At 58.4% G+C, this 15612-nt stretch overlaps 1 protein-coding gene across 2 annotated transcripts; it reads left to right on the top strand.

Moving 5' to 3' along the window:
• Positions 1-12746: 12746 nt before the first annotated feature.
• Positions 12747-15393, top strand: NANOS3 (nanos C2HC-type zinc finger 3). Of its 2 annotated transcripts, none has more exons than XM_061149210.1 (2): positions 12747-13203; positions 15068-15393. In XM_061149210.1, the coding sequence occupies exons 1-2, from the start codon at positions 12747-12749 to the stop codon at positions 15133-15135; spliced, it is 525 nt and encodes a 174-aa protein (XP_061005193.1). In that variant the 3' UTR covers positions 15136-15393. The 2 variants fall into 2 exon arrangements, with proteins under 2 accessions (XP_061005193.1, XP_061005192.1); XM_061149209.1 differs by having other exon boundaries at positions 12747-13215.
• Positions 15394-15612: the final 219 nt, after the last annotated feature.

The raw sequence follows: 15612 nt of genomic DNA, 5'->3' as shown, positions 1-15612 counted from the left end.
TGATCACCTCCCACTAAATCTGCGATATCGTGATTTTAGACAGTGGTTACACAATTTGTATGCATGTGTCAAAACTCAGAGAACCGTGTAAAGGCAGAAATTTACTCTATGTAAATAATGCCTCCATATATTTAACTAAAAATAGTAACCCAGACTTCCCTGGTGATACAAAGGTAAAGAATCTGCCTGCAAATGCAGGGACACGAGTTCAGTCCCTGATCCGGGAGTATTCCACACGCCGCAGGGCAACGAAGCCCGTATGCCGAAACTACTGAAGACCACGTGTCCTAGAGCCCGGGTTCTGTAACAAGAGAAGCCACTGCAAGGAGAAACTCGGAACACTGCAACTGGAGAGTAGCCCCCACTCACCGCAGCTGGAGAAAGCCCATGCACAGCAATGAAGACCTAGCACAGCCATAAAAAATAAAATTAAATTAATAATAATAATAATAAAACCCTCCAAATCTTCCCACCCTATACTTATATCCAAACTCCTCACTGACCACCAAGGCCCTGCATGACCTCACCCCCTCCAGAAGCCTTCCCTGCTTGCACTTCATCCTCCAGATTGGCCCCACGCGCCTCCCCAATACTCCCTTATGCTTCTGGCTTTCAGCACTGAAAACTCTTCATTGCAGTTGGCTAGCTACGTGACTGTCTGCCCCGCCTGACTGCGGCAGGCAGGCAGGTGCCACGTCCTTTTGTTCTCCAACATGTCAGAAATGTGGCGATTATCAATCCGTCCAGACAACAGTCTGAGACTCTGCTGTCAGTACCCCCAACATATAATGTTCAAAGGTGATAGGGTGGACTTCCCTGCTAGTACAGTGGCTAAGAATCCATCTTGCAATGCAAGAGACATGGGTTCAATCCCTGGAAGGTTCCACATGCTATGGGGCAACTAAGCCCATGTGCCACAGCTAATGAGCTTGAGCTCCAGCAGCCCTTGAGCCACAACTGCTGAGACCACGTGCTGCACCTGCTGAAGCCTATGCTCTGCAACAAGAGAAGCCACTGCCGTGAGAAGCCCGCACACCACCCACCACGGAGAGTAGCCCCTGCATGCCGCGGCTAGTGAAAGCCTGCGCATAGCAATGAAGACACGGCGCAACCAAAAATTAAAATAAAAACGATAGATGAAAAAGAGAACAAGATAAAGCAAGGGGGTGGGATTTTAAATAAGGGCATCAGGGAAGGTCTCACCGAGGACATGATATTTAAGTAGAGACCTGAAGGAAGTAAGGGAGGCAGCCTTGTGGGTACCTGGGCGAAGAGAGTCCTTAGCAGAGGGAAGGGCCAGTGCAAAGGTCCTGAGGCCGGACAATACCCTGTGTGTTTGTGGAACAGTGAGGAGGCCCCTGTGGCTGGAGCAGAGGGGGTGAGGGAAGGAGCAGAGATGAGGCAGGGAGGGGACAAGGATATAGTGTGCAGGGCTGTGGGGAGGACCTGGGCTTTTGGTATGAATGAAATGGGAGCCATGGAATGTTCTGAGCAGAGAAGGGACTAAGGCATTCACTGGCGCCCTTGGGCCGTGGTAGAACAGGCTGTGTGAGGTTGGAGCACGGGGAGAACAAGGAGGTGGCAACTGCGTAGGTCCAGGGGAGAGATTATGGGGGGTGGCCCCGGGTGGGAGCGCTGGAGAGGGTAGGATGACTTTAGAAGGGACAGTAACTGAACTTGTTAATGGATTGCATTTGTTAAGAAGGATTTTGGCCGGAGCAGCTGGAAGAATGGGGCTGCCATTTCCGGAGACAGGGAACATGGCTGGAGAAGCTGGTTTGTGGTTGAGTGAACTAGCTTCCAGCCCAGGCCTCGCATGGACCTGGAGAGTCGCTGCCCCGACTCCAGTGGGATGTGGAGGAAGGTGTGTTCACAGCCTGAGCCTTGCCTAGGCACACGTCTGGGCACATACGGACACCGCCCAAGACCCCCACAGCCCGGCACACCCAGTCACGGCCACAACCTTGCAGGGGGGTCCTTGGGGACTGGGGCTCTCGGGGACTGATGGAGTTGAGAAGAGCTTTCCGGTTTACACACCCACCAGGGCTATATCTGGGTCCCTGAGGCGACCCCCCCAGGGGACAGGAGGTGACATGGGGTGGAAAATCTCTCAGGGAGAGGTTCAGGAAGGACCGCTGGCTGAGTCACAGCCGTGGGTCCCCTATGAGTCAGCACTGGCAGGGGCCCCAGGAACTAGGGTCTGGGGTGGGGCGGGCAGTTCCCACGCCAGAAGGAACCAGGCGGCTTGGGCACTGGGGCTTCCCCCTCTGCCCCTCCCATCCTGCAATGGGCTCTGAGGGATATTCAGAGGACTTTGGGGTAGGAGGTGGGACTAACCACTGGGCCAGAATCCAGGAGTCCTCTCTCCTGATCTGACCCAGCTCAGGAATGCCGAGGCTGCCCACCCAGCTTGGGTTGCAGCAAGAAGGAGCAAAGCTAGACCTCAAGAGTGACCACGTGCGAGTGACACACTGCTTGGGACATCAGTTCTAGAAGGCTTTATTTAAGAAAAGTTTGTTTCTGCGGGGGGCCCCTGCATTTTGGCAGTAGCGATTCCAGCCTGGGGGCGGGGTGGGGGGGCGGTCCATGCAGAGTCCTCAGCGGCTAGGCTAGGAGGAAGAGGGAATTGAGAGCCAGCGCGCTCCCGCAGCCGGAGGGCTCTGGAGTCTGCTGCCCCCTGCTGCTGGCTGTGGGAAGTTCGCCGGCCTGAGTGCTTCTTCAAAAGGATCCTGCAAGATGGGGAAAGACCTTGCTCAGAATCCCAGCTCTGCAGCCTACAGGCTGTGCCTCCCTGGGCAAACAGCAGTCCCTCTCTGGTCCTCAGTTGCCCGTATGTAAAAATCACAATATTCACTTCATTGGCTTGCTGGGAAGAGTCTGCGATAACTGGGATTGAATGAAGACATTATTTCAATGCAATCTCCTCTTTTTCAGTTAGAATGGGGATGGTACATAAGGGACATCCCAAAGCTGTCTCCACCCACTGAGGCCCAATTACTGTTTACTCGCATTCTCTTCCTTCTCCTCCAGGGAATTAGCCCCCATTTGTAGGGAAGTCAGGTACAGAGTAGGGCTGAACCCCAAAGGCCTCTGGGGGGCTCCGAAGGGAGCATCCACGTTCCTGGGCCTGCTGGAGCTTGGCTTTCTGGGCTGAGACCTGAGGAAAGAGGGCAGGTGTGGGGAAAGGAGACTTATTATCAAGGAGAAACTGAGGCAGGACATTGGTGAGGGGTCTGAAGGGGAGGGCCATTGCCTGGTGGAGCAGGGCCCTGGCCCCACAAGGGTTAAGGCCTGGGCTTTGGGGAGGTGGTGGGCTTGAAGGTTTCCTTTACCCCATCTTAGACTGGAGCAGGGAAGAAATACACAGAATGAGAAATTGGTCAGCTCAGTCCTGGGCCGTGGAAGGTCGGCTGGCACCACCGACTGCCCTGAGGTGACCTCCTTCTGCCAGTGGAGGTGGCCACGGCAGGCCGGCATCCTGTGTATTGATGGGGAGTATAAGAGGGGACCTGTGTGCAAATTCCTGGAGGAATCCTTCACCAGTGTACTGTTGCTGTGTGTGCCCATGTACCTGGTGTGTGTGTGTGACCATGGGGGCTCCATGTAAGCATCTTGGGGGGATCAGGGGAGCCCCAGCCCATGCACAGCTTCTGAGACCATGACCGCTGTACCTGGCCTGTCTGTGTACTTACACTGGATGGTCCCAGGTACACATGGTCCCAAGCATCCCTGTATTTTGTGAGTCTTTATGGACACTGTGGGCTTCCCAGGTGGCACTAGTGGTAAAGAACTCGCCTGCCGATGCAGAGATATAAGAGATGCAGGTGTGATCCCATGGTTGGGAAGATCCTCTGGAGGAGGGCACGGCAACCCACTCCAGTATTCTTGCCTGGAGAATCCCAAGGACAGTGGAAATTGGCAGGCTATGGTCCATAGGGTCACACTTCAGTCAGACACCACTGAAGCGACTTAGCACACATGTGTGGACCCTGTAACCCTAGGACCTGCCCGGGGAAGGGGGTACTTTGTGGGTATGTGTGTTGGTTCTGTGAATTCCTCTGTGGCAGGAACTGTGCATATATTTATGCCCAGTTTGTACAAGAGGGATTGTGCATATATTTATATCTCTGCGAACTTTGTGTGTCTGTGTGTACCCCTGAGATTGTGTACCTGACATGTCTTGTGGGTGTATTTCTGTTCTGTGCATGTAACCGTGTGTTGTGTCTGTGTATACATCCACGTGTGCTGAAGTGGTGTGTGTCAGGGTGTTCCCATGGCTGTGCACTTGACGAGTGGGGAGGTGTGTTGGTTCTGTGTTCACACCGGTATGTCTGTGTACCTTGTGTGTGTGTTTGCGTATTTTGGGGCCATTCCTGCGAGTCTATTTCTGTGCCAATATTTTCTGTGTGTGCCCCTGGGATCCTCTATGCACTCTATTTCAGCTCTGAAGACATTCTTCCTGTCTCTCGGATGTGGTGCGTGTCTGTATCTTGCATGCGTCTGTGTGGCCCCAGCTGTCCCTATGTGTGTAGTGGGTTTTCTGAACAAGTTGTGTGGCGGGCGCCCCCGTGTCCTACCATTCCCTCCGGCGGGTTTGTGTCTGGAAGTCCCTTGCACACCCTCCCCTGTGTTTGTGGTGCGCGTGCCTTTGTGCGCCTTTGAGGTCTGCGTGCATCTGGGCTCCAGCGTGTGCCCGCTCGCGCCCCCGTGTCCCCGTGTCCCCTGCGCGGAGCCGGGGAGCTGCGTCCTGGAGTCCCGTGGGCATCCCCGCTTGCATCCTGATGCGCCTGGCGGGAGGCCTTGGGGCGCACACGGCCGCGGCTGGACCCACCGCCCGGCAGGAGCGGGGCGGTGGGAGGGGGCGGCGGCGGCGGGGAGCGCGGGCACGTCACCGAGACAGACAGACAGGCGGGCGGGCGGGAGGCGGCGGCCGCGGGTTCGAGCCGGCGCCGGAGCCCCGCGGTCCCCTCCCCCTGCCCGCGGCCTGGGGAGCCCCCGCCCAGCCCCGGAGCCGCCAAAATGCAATTTCCCGTGCCGGCGCCTCGCGGCTCGGGGGGCTTTTCCGGGCGGGTTTTGGACAGAAGAGGGGGAAACAAGGCGGCGGCCCCAAAACGAGGTGAGCGCGGGCGCCGGGCCGGCCCGGGGCGCGAGCGGGGCGGGGGCCGCCCGCGGGGAGGGGGCGCGGCGGGGCGGGGCGGCGGCGGGATCCGCCGCAGCCCCCTCGCGCACCTGCTCGCGGCCGGGGGGCGGGCGCCCCGGCCTCTGCAGCCCGGCCCTCCATTGTTGCGGCGGCTGGGGAAGGGGGGCGGGGAGGCCCTGGCGGCTTCTCTGTGTCTCGCCTTCCCCGAAAGGGGCCCCCGGAGGACCAGAGCCCCCGCCCCATAGGGGACAGACCCAGAAGTCCCAGGCCAGCCGGGGGCCGCCGGGGGGAGGGCGGGCCGAGATGCCCCTGCGGGGCGGGGACGCAGGCTGAGGGTCGGAGGGGCAAGGGTGCCGGGCCTCCTGACACCTGACCGTAGGAGGCCCTGGGGCCGGGCGGCAGCCAGCTTTGTTCTTGGGGGAGCAGGGCGGATGGGGGCCTCGGATATCCCGGGCCGGTAGAGGCTCCGAGCCGGCGCGCGCGTTCGAGAAGGCGCTCCCGGCCAAGTTCACGGGCGTGCAGGCCTATGCGGGCCCTGCGGAGACGGATCCCGGCGGGGGCTTCCCGCTCGGGCCTGGCTGCGCCGGCGGGCCAGGGGCGACAGCGGCGCCGCCTGCCGGAGCCCCGGGGCCCTCCGCTGCCACCACCCCCCACCCGCCCCCGCTTGTCATTACCGCCGGCGGCTGCAGAGAATTTACCGGGGCCAAGGTTTGCTAACAGGAACACGCCCTCAAAAAGTGGCCGTAAAGAGGAAAAAATGGCCCGGAATCCCACTGCTGGGGAACCCTTTTAAAGCGACAAGGCGCCTTTCACAGGGACCTCGCCCTGGAGGACATGCTTTGGGGGTGGGGAGGAGGGGACGGAGAAGACCCCTCATTGGCTGATGGGATCTGAGAGGTACCCCCCGTCCCACTACATTTCAGTCCCCCCATCTCCTTTCCCACCGATTCTCCACCTCCCTGGACTGCTCAATGATACACTTACAGAGTCACAATTAGATATTCCCAAATGGCTGATGAAGACCCCGAATCTACACCCTATACTCCCGCATACATCATCCCCATTATTACTCACATCACCTGCTAGAACGCTGATGTACACACACACTCACCCATCATAACACTGCCACGTGGGCACACATCACCCACAATGACAGGGACACCCGGGGCTGACACCTGGGAAAACACTGCCCCAGAGAAACGAAGCTGCCACCGACCGTGGTAGACATATCCTTGCACATAACACTGACACACACACGTAGTTTTCTATTGCACACACAGACACTCCTGTGATCACTGTCCCATGGGCACCCACAGGCTATCATCAGAGTAACCCGACAACCAAAGCTAGGTAAATGCCCCAACAGAGCAGGGGCACATGGACACCAGTATTCTCAAGAACTTGGACATGCACACATAGATGTCTGTGTGCCTACCCAGGCAAATACACACCCAGTCACCCAGGCAAACTGACACACACACACACATGGTACAAGGCCTGCACAGATGATGGACATTTTGACATCAGGTTATAGTAATCTTAACCTACACACATACAGTTAAACTGACCGTCCTAGACACCCATTATAACACTGTCACCCACAGACAGATATGAACAGTCCAGTGGTACCTACACCCATAGTCACCCACCCTGACACTTGATTATACCCTTAGACACCCCTGGGACTTCCCTGGTGCTCCTCTGGCTAAGAATCCATGCTCCCAAAGCAGAAGGACCTGGGTTCAGTCCCTGGTCAGGAAAACAGATCCCACACGCTGAAACTCAAGATTCCACATGCCGCAACAAAGATTGAAAATCCCACATGTCACAACTAAGATCCGGCGCAGCCAAAAAAAAACCTCTGACCCACACAGTAACACATTTGCAGTGAAAATGACATACAGGAAAAGGACATAGGGACATGCAGAAATCCATAGTCACCTGAATGCCCACACATCCAGCACTTGTTTATTGAGCATCTGTATGTACCAGGGACTGTTCTCTACTGGGGTTGTAAGATGAAGATCCCTATCAAGCTGAATTTTTAGCGAGGAGGAGTCAGGGGGGCACCATCATCAGATGACACAGACCACAGTCACCCACAGTGACACTGACAGATGCCAGACACCCATGTACACCGGCTCAGACATCGACCTGCAATTTCCCACAATTAGCCTGACACATACCCACACTGACATCCACACACAAACAGAAGCCCACGGCAGTGCCGACACACAACTGGCGTAGAGACAGCCAGTCACCCATTATGGCACATACCTACCTGAACTAACAGACACCTACAGACCCCCTAAAATATCCCACCAAAGTAGCTTTTGGACCCCCAAGCCCATCACGGCCCCCAAGTAACAGGCCCATAGGCAGTTGCTGCCTACATTTTTGCATATGGGGCCCATCCTGACCCAGACCCAGGGTCACTCTGCACTTCAAGCCTTGGTAGAAGTGTCTGAATTTCTCATCAGCCTGTCTCAGGCCCCTCCACGGCCCCCAACCCCAACCGCAGGGAGCCTTCTCGCCTCCCCCAGCCCCACATCTGGTGGGCTTGAGAAGGAAACTCAGGTTCCTGGCTGAACTGGCTGCCCTCAGGGTCCTGAGCAGGACAGACAAGCCCCTTGTCTGAGGACATGGAGTCAAAAGCCTGAGCAGCCAGCAAGTGGAGAGGAAGCCTGGGGAGGGCGGGGTGGCAACCTGAGAGGCCATGTAGGTATCATGGAAATGAGGGGCCCCCTGCCTGCCAGTCTAGACAGCCTGGGCCATCAACGAGACCCCACATGGGGACTCCTATGTATACGGCCACTGCACATTCCATAATGGGCTCTTTGTCTGCCAGGTTCTGAGTACCTCCTGCTCCACGTGTTCCCCGCCCCCTGGTCCTGTGCACACACACACAGGGGCATATGCACTCTGGTACACAGGAGGGGCACACAGGCCACTAGATACCCCCAGAAGCCCTGCATCTCTAACCTCGGGTTCCTCCCCGCTTCCACCTCCACACCAGCACCTTGTTCTTCAACTTGACAGCAGAGCTGCCTCCACCCATTGCCTGCCCATCTGGCTCCACTGGGACCTCTCACCTCCGACCCCTGACCCCCAGACCCCATGCCAGCTGCTCTGCCATCCTGCTTAGGATGAGGGTGGGGGTGGGGATAGGCTCTGGGTCAGCCTGGCTGCTGAAAGGCTGCCCCCCACCCAGTCATTCCCAGCCCAGACAGGCCCTCCCAGCTGCTGTGTGGGGTCCCAGGGATAAGGATGAGAAAGAGGCAGGGCCCCGGATTGGAGGTGGGAGGAGACGACTCCCTGCTGGGCTTCAAAGTCAGACTGGAGGCCCCTTCAGCCCCCGAGAAGGCCTCAGGACACTTGTCGGGAGGAACACTCAGCCACCTGCTGAAGGGCCCCAGGTGCAGACAGAGAGAAGGAGACAGACCCACAGCAGCCTTTCACCAAAGGGCAGCCCCAGACTTGGAGGGGACAGACGGACGGACATAGGGGAGATCAGGTGGCAAGGGTCAGACACACACAGGCAACCTCAGATAGCCAGGGGTGGGCGCACGCAGCAGGGCTAGGGACCCAGACTAATACCAGCCTCTGAGGGGCACAGTCAGACCCAGGCGGGAGGACCCAGACAGACAGCAAGGGCGGGAAGCCTATACCCTCCACGACAGACAAAGGGAGACCAGTCAGACCCCAGGTTCTGTCCGGACAGCCCCTCCCCCATAGGGTGGGGCTGGGGGTTGCGGGCCTAGGACACCTCTCTTTGATCCCAAGGCCCATCCTCTGGCCCCAGCCCTGCCTTCCTGAGCTGGGAGACCCCTTACTAGGACCTACCTCCTCGGTAGGTCAAAGTCAAAGCCTTCAGGGAAAGGAGCGGTGGTGTCCTGGGAAGCCCCCTCTCCCACCCCCACCGCACTCTGGCCAGTGCCTCTCCCGGATGACCTGGCATTCTAACCTCTTGGTCGTTAAGAACCGCTGAGAGAGTTCTGGTCCAAACTCTCAGAACCTCACCTTCCTCATTGATAACATGGGCATCCTAATAACAGGGCGATGTATGTAAAGCATCATTATTAGAATTACTGTTATCGTTGTTGTTATTACCCCTGCCCTCCTAAGCTACCTTCCTCTTTCAGCATTCTACTTGTTAGGACCACTGCCCTCACTGCAGGTGATCCCCTCTCAACACACACCCGAAGAAAGGCCTGGATACCCTGTGCCTGAATGGGGGAGGGCTCTGCAGGGCGGGTGGATGGTCCTTGGGAGAGGAGGCTCCGCTCGGAGCTCCAGACAGGGATGGGAACCGGACTGGTCCCAGGTGGGCGAGAGGGCGGGCTCTGGGGAATGCGATCCAGGTGGGGGGCGCGTCTTACTGGAGTCGGGCTCCGAGGGGGTCCCCAGCGGACCTTAGCGGAGTTGAGATCCCTGGGAACGACCTGGGGGACGCGTAGGGACGCGGTCTCCGGGGGTCTGGGCAGGAGGGTTTTAGAGGCCTTAGAGTGCGGGGGCTCCCAGAGACAGCTGTAGGTGGGAGGCCCGCGGAGGTGGGCTCAGAGGGCGAGGCCCTGGGTCGGGCCTTAGAGGAGCTGGGTGGGCTCTTGGAGGATGGGCTTAGGAGGCGTATTTTATGGAGATTGAATTTGGGGACGGGCTACATGGGAGTCTATCTGGGCGGGCTCTAGAGGGACAGTCCTAGGGATGTGCGACTTGTGGGTGGGCTCCGAGGGGGCGGGCCTTGGGGGGTGGGACTGGAATCAGTGGCTTGCGAGGGGCAGGTCTCTGGAGGCTGGCTCTAGGTGGGGATCTCGAGGGTGGGTCTCCGAGGGCGCTGCCTCTGGCCACCTCCGCGAAAGGTCATTTTTGGGTTCACTCAAGCTCAGCACACCCGGGGCCTCTGGTTTGCCTTAGTATTACGGCAAGGGGTTCATCCTTTGGGGCTCGATATTGCTCTCAGTGAAATGGAAGGGGACTGGAAGTCCCCTGCCAGGCCGTTTTCGGGGTTGGGGGAGGGGAGGTCCCAGACCTCCCAGACCCAGGGAGGTGGGGAGCTGCCTCCCCTGAGACTGCCCGTGGGGGCACCCGAGGGGGCGGGCGGCTTACTCTGCAGCGGCCCCTGGAGGGAGGGACTGGGGACCGGGTTTGAGGGTGAAGAAATGGGGAAGGGCATTAACGGGGCAACCCTCGTGTGGTTATGCGCTTGGGCGCCGGTCTGATCCCGACAAGGGCCTGAGTTCGGAAGCCCGGGACCCTCTGCGATCCTCTAGCTTTGCCCTTGTCCAAACGGCAGGTGGACCCACAGGCGGGGCCAGGCAGCGGCCACACCTCGGGGCTCGAATTTGCAAAGTGCAGACTCTGACAACCCTCCCCCCCCACCCCCCCCCCCCCACCCCGCCGTGGGTTGTTGTGATTCCAAAACCATTGTGTCCGGAACACGGTGAGGCTCACTGAAGGTATTACATTGTATTAAAATGACTTGTTTATCTCTCTGTTGCATCCATGCCCCCGGGTCCAGAACCACTTGGCCGCCAGACCTCTTGGGGCCACTGGGAATCCCTCCTCTGCCTCTTGCTAACAGTGCCTTCTGGCCTGTGTCCCAAACTGACAATTAGGAAAAATATGCACCTTTGAGGGCCCTTTTAAGAATGCTTTGAATAAATGGGTTCGAAGCCCAGCGCCCTCTGCTGCTATATTTGCATAGCAAAGGTGACAGAAGTATCTGCTGTTATTATTACTTAGATTTATCTCCTTTTTCCGTGTCCTGGAGCAGAGAGTTGGCACCTGCTAACTGTTCCCTGACTTAATAGATTCTCTAAGTCTCCCATTCCCTTCCCCTCTCCTCCCTCACCCTACCCGGTTCCCTGATCCCCACCCAACCTGCACTCCCCGCCCCCCAAGGAGTTGCCAAGGGTTTGGGGGAACATTCAACCTGTCGGTGAGTTTGGGCAGCTCAGGCAAACCATCGACCGTTGAGTGGACCCCGAGGCCTGGAACTGCCGTCCACCCCCCACCTTTCAGATCTAGGGCAGGGGCAGGGGATCCCGAACACGTCCCCTCCCTTAGGCCACAGCAAAGGTCACAATCAACATTCCTTAGGCCACAGCGAAGGTCACAATCAACATTCATTGTTGTCGGTGGGTTGTGACAGAGACCAGACCCACCGAGGGATGAATGTCACTGTGGCTGGGCCAGACACAGCCTCAGGGGAATGGGATGGGGGACACAACCCACCCTGGACTCCCCCCCCCACCCCCCAAAACTGCTCAGCCAGCACCTGACCCTGACCCTGGCTTCTCACCCCTCGAGGGGGGCTGGTGTCTGGGATCCTTACAGACTCAGGCTGGATTTGGGGGAACCAGTCCTGGAGGGCTGTGGACAGGAATTACAAGCTTAGGACTGGGCAGCTGAAAAAGCTTTCTGAAAGGGATTAGGGAGCCCTGCTTCCAGAAGGCTCAGTGAAGCTTTCTTGAATGAGTGAATGAATGAGGTGTGCAGGCAGCATGTCACCTCATGTCTGAGTTACAGTCTCGGGCCCTGCTTTCTCGCCCTCCTTACCTGGTACCTGCAGACCCCTCCTTCACCTTCAGTTGCCCACCTAGCACCTTGATGCCCATTGATCACCTGCCAGTCTGTGTCCCACCTGGGTGACTCGGGCACACCGCATCCTCCTGAGATGGGGCTCAGGTCTCATTTGAGAGGGAGATCAAGGTGCTGGAGAATGCTAGGGGTCTCCCCTCTGCCCCCGTTAGCCCCACCTGTGCGTGTGCTCTCTTCTTCCCTGTGATTCTCAGTCTCAAACCCCTTTCCACCCCAGGACCAGAAGAGACTGACTCCACAACACCTAATGCTCCTGTAACTGGTGGGGGAGGCAGGCTTTGTGTTTGTTTTTGTGAATAATCCCAGGGCAGGTGGCTTCAAACCCCAGTTTGTTCCTCAGTTTAGAGGAGGTTCCACTGACAAGGGGTGGGAAAGCTCCCTGAGGGTGCCAGAGCTAGGGGCCTTGGTCCTTGTCCCCCCCACCCCATAAGTCAGGCCCATCCTCCTTCCAAAGACAGCTGGAACAACGGTGTCTCCCCCTCCCCCCTCCCCAAAGAGCCCAAGGGTACCCGACCCCTCCCCCAGTCCAGGAGAAGGAAGAAAGAAGTTACTAAGTTACTGGCTACAGCAATGCTAGTCTTTGGGGTGGGGCTTCCAATGCCCCCACCTGCATCACTCTGGCGCTCCAGGAGGGGTAGGCAAGGGAGGACCTTTCAATGCCCTCTGGGGGGTGTGTGTGGCTGCTTATTGCTGGTACCCCCTGCAGCCTGTGTCTTGTCACCCCCCCCTCACCCCTAGGCCACCCAGAGGCCATGCAGCCTCCGGGCAGCTGCATTTCTGGGGGAGCTGCAGCAAGCCCCCCTCCCGTGACAACAGGGAACCTCCTACAGCCTGCTCCTCCCTCTTCACACCCCCTTGGAGGTATAAGGAGGGAACTGACAGCCCAGACTCCTCGGCTCCAGAGAGGGGAAGGGAAGGGCGAGGAGGCAGGGGTAGAGAGACCAGCTTGGGGGTGGCTGGGTTTCTCCTCTCTTTTGCTCCTCCACCTGGCACACGGGGCCCAGCCATGGGGACCTTCAACCTGTGGACAGACTACTTGGGTTTGGCACGCCTGGTGGGGGCTCAGCGTGGGGAGGAGGAGCCAGAGACCAGGCTGGACCGCCAGCCAGAACCAGTGCCAGAAGCGGGGGGTCAGCGACCCAGCCCTGAGTCCTCACCCGCTCCCGAACGCCTGTGCTCTTTCTGCAAACACAACGGCGAGTCCCGGGCCATCTACCAGTCCCACGTGCTCAAGGATGAAGCGGGCCGGGTGCTGTGCCCCATCCTCCGCGACTACGTGTGCCCCCAGTGCGGTGCCACCCGCGAGCGCGCCCACACCCGCCGCTTCTGCCCGCTCACCGGCCAGGGCTACACCTCCGTCTACAGCTACACCACCCGGAACTCGGCTGGCAAGAAGCTGGTCCGCTCGGACAAGGCGAGGACGCAGGACCCTGGACACGGACAGCGTCGCGGCGGCGGCGGAGGTGCCTGTGCAGGTGGCTGGGGGGACTCGCTGCAGACGGGGGTCTGCCCTGGGCTGACTCAGAGCCTCGGGGAAGTGGGTTAACCCCTTGGCTGACCCACTTCAGAGGGTTGGGCGGGGGAGAGAATCCATACATAATAGAAAGCATAGAACCGTGTTCTAGAACTGTCGCCCCAGTGGGTAAGCTGGGGCTGGAGTTCCCTGTGTGGCCTTGGGCAAGACACTTTCCTTTCTCTGGGCCCATAGAGGGAACATTTACTTCAGGTGCAGGGTGATCCAGCAGGGAGGCCGTGGGGACTAGTGATGGGGTCTGGCAACAGGTACAGCAGGGGCTGCAATCCTGTGCAGAAACGTAGGCGCCTTGTGACCAGCGGGAAACAGCCTCACTTGTCCACTCATTCGCCAGGTAGTTTGTGAGGCTTGTCCTGTGCCAAGCGTTGGGCTGGGCTTGGCCCTCAGTGGTAGATGGGAGAGTGACAGTTATAACAGGAACGGGGGAGTCTAAAGGGGGCACCAGAGCTAGACAAAGCGGTCCAGGAGGGCTTCCTGGAGGAAGTGACTCCTGGAAGCCTCATTCAGTTTGGTGAAGTGCTGAAGGGGCCCTGGGCACTGGGGCTTGTTAGGGAACTTGGTCAAATTCCCTGCATCTGGGATGGGAGTATGCGTGCATGTAGGGTGGAGGGGAAGGTGTCAGAAATTTCAGGGAAGGGCTCCTTGCTGATCACCTTGAAGAGTTTGGACTTGGGTACTAGGGAGCTGAGAAAGGGACCAGAGCAGGTCTGTGTATTAAGCGTGTGTTAAGACTGTGCTGTGTGTTAGACCATGGCTAATGGGTTGGGCTGTGGGGGTGGATTTGATGGGGTTGGAACAAGCTGGTCCTCCAGGCAGAGGTGTTCGAGTCCATGTTAGTTTGGAGGGAAAGAACCATGAGTTTGCTGTGTGTGGGTCACCCCCGGGAGGGTAGCTGGAAGCTCCCTAAGGTCTGCACAGCTACATAGGGTCCCCTCCATCTTGCTCATCAAATTCGGATTCCAGTTTTGCAGGTCTGCGTGAGGCCGGAGCATCTGTACTTCTAACTAGCTCCCCTTGACCGTAGCCGGCAGGCTTTGAGTGGCTAGGCTTAAATATCCCCAGTTACTATTACAGACTCGAAAGACCTTCGCTTCTGCAGATTTTTAAAAAAGAAATCCGTTTTAGCAACTTTAATAGCCTTTGGGGAAGTCAGCCAACAGAGGGACCGGTTTGACGGAGCGGTGCCCCAGTACTGCCTCTCTCATCAGACTGGGAGCGGCCCCTCGGGAAGCCACCAGGATGGAGGACCCCTTCCCATCCCGGCAGCTGTGCAGGGAGTACATGGTAGAAGGGTTGTGAGACTGCCTGCCGGAGAGGCCAGCATTCCTGCGAGGTCCGACGGGAGAGGGCGGAAGCGGAAGGGACACAGAGACGATCGTCTCAGAATCCTCCTTCTCCCCCTTAGCCCGAGGGAACAGGAGAGCTTGACTCCGTGGGGGTGGGATGGGGTCGGGAAGCCCTCACCAAGATACTGGCACGGAAAGGGTGCCTGAGGCTGCCCTCCCAGGAAACTTTCTGAGCGTCACCAATCCGGGGTTCCCGGAGCCCTGCGGCCGCGAGGGGGCAGCACGGCAGGACGGAGGTGGGAGTTTCCGTTACTTTGTGTCTGGCTCTGGGTCCCACCTGGGACTGCCCCGGGCTGGGAATAGCACAGGGGTGCTAGTCCAGAAACAGCCTGCAGGTGGCGCCAGAGCCCCGGCAGCTCTGCAGGTTGAGTCGGAACTTCCGGATCATCGAATCATCCATATTACTAAATGTTTTTCTCCTCCCCCAACTCTGCTTTTAAAATCTAGGTTCCAAAGGTGCCGGGAAGTCTTCTGGAACTCCTCCCTCTTTCTGCTGCCCCTCTACTTCTGCCTAAGGAGACCGGCGCAAGCAGGATGACGCCTTCACCTGGGGATGGGGACCCAGGCTCAGTGGAGGCTGGGTTTCAGGGAAGACCCACCCTCCGAGGATCCGCCCCTAGACGGTGCCTCCAGCCTGGGGGCTTGGCAAAAGACCCGGGTCTGGGACCACCGTCCTAAGCGCGCCCACCCCCGTCACAGAAGGAGGTGGTCCTCATGCACCCCTGCCCTTCTTCCCCAGCGCTGGGCACCCAGTCAGCTCAATAAATGTTTATGAATGGATCAGCGTCCCACGAAGCCCGGTCTTGGGACAAGGTATCGTGAACTGCGCCGCTGGGGCTGTCGCTTCCCACAGCCTCCACATGTTAACTCTCATCTCCGCTTTCCCCAACTGCTATTTGGATTTCTCTTCGCCCTGGGGCGCTGGGGTGAGGTGCTTTGGGCTGAGAAATGGCAGCTGTGGGGTTCTGGGGCATAGCCCCAGCCCGGCACTT

This window comes from Dama dama, chromosome 9 (assembly GCF_033118175.1).
Source record: "Dama dama isolate Ldn47 chromosome 9, ASM3311817v1, whole genome shotgun sequence".
NCBI classification, from domain to species: Eukaryota; Metazoa; Chordata; class Mammalia; order Artiodactyla; family Cervidae; genus Dama; species Dama dama.
The sequence above is the reverse complement of the archived record's forward strand: the minus strand, read 5'-3'. Positions and strand labels throughout refer to the sequence as shown.

Bases quoted from the DNA above. Each gene is read 5' to 3' on its own strand.
- NANOS3 (XM_061149209.1), top strand. From the start codon at position 12,747: ATGGGGACCTTCAACCTGTGGACAGACTACTTGGGTTTGGCACGCCTG. The intron at 13,216-15,067 runs GTGGCTGGGGGG...TTTAAAATCTAG, and splicing joins CGGCGGAGGTGCCTGTGCAG to GTTCCAAAGGTGCCGGGAAG.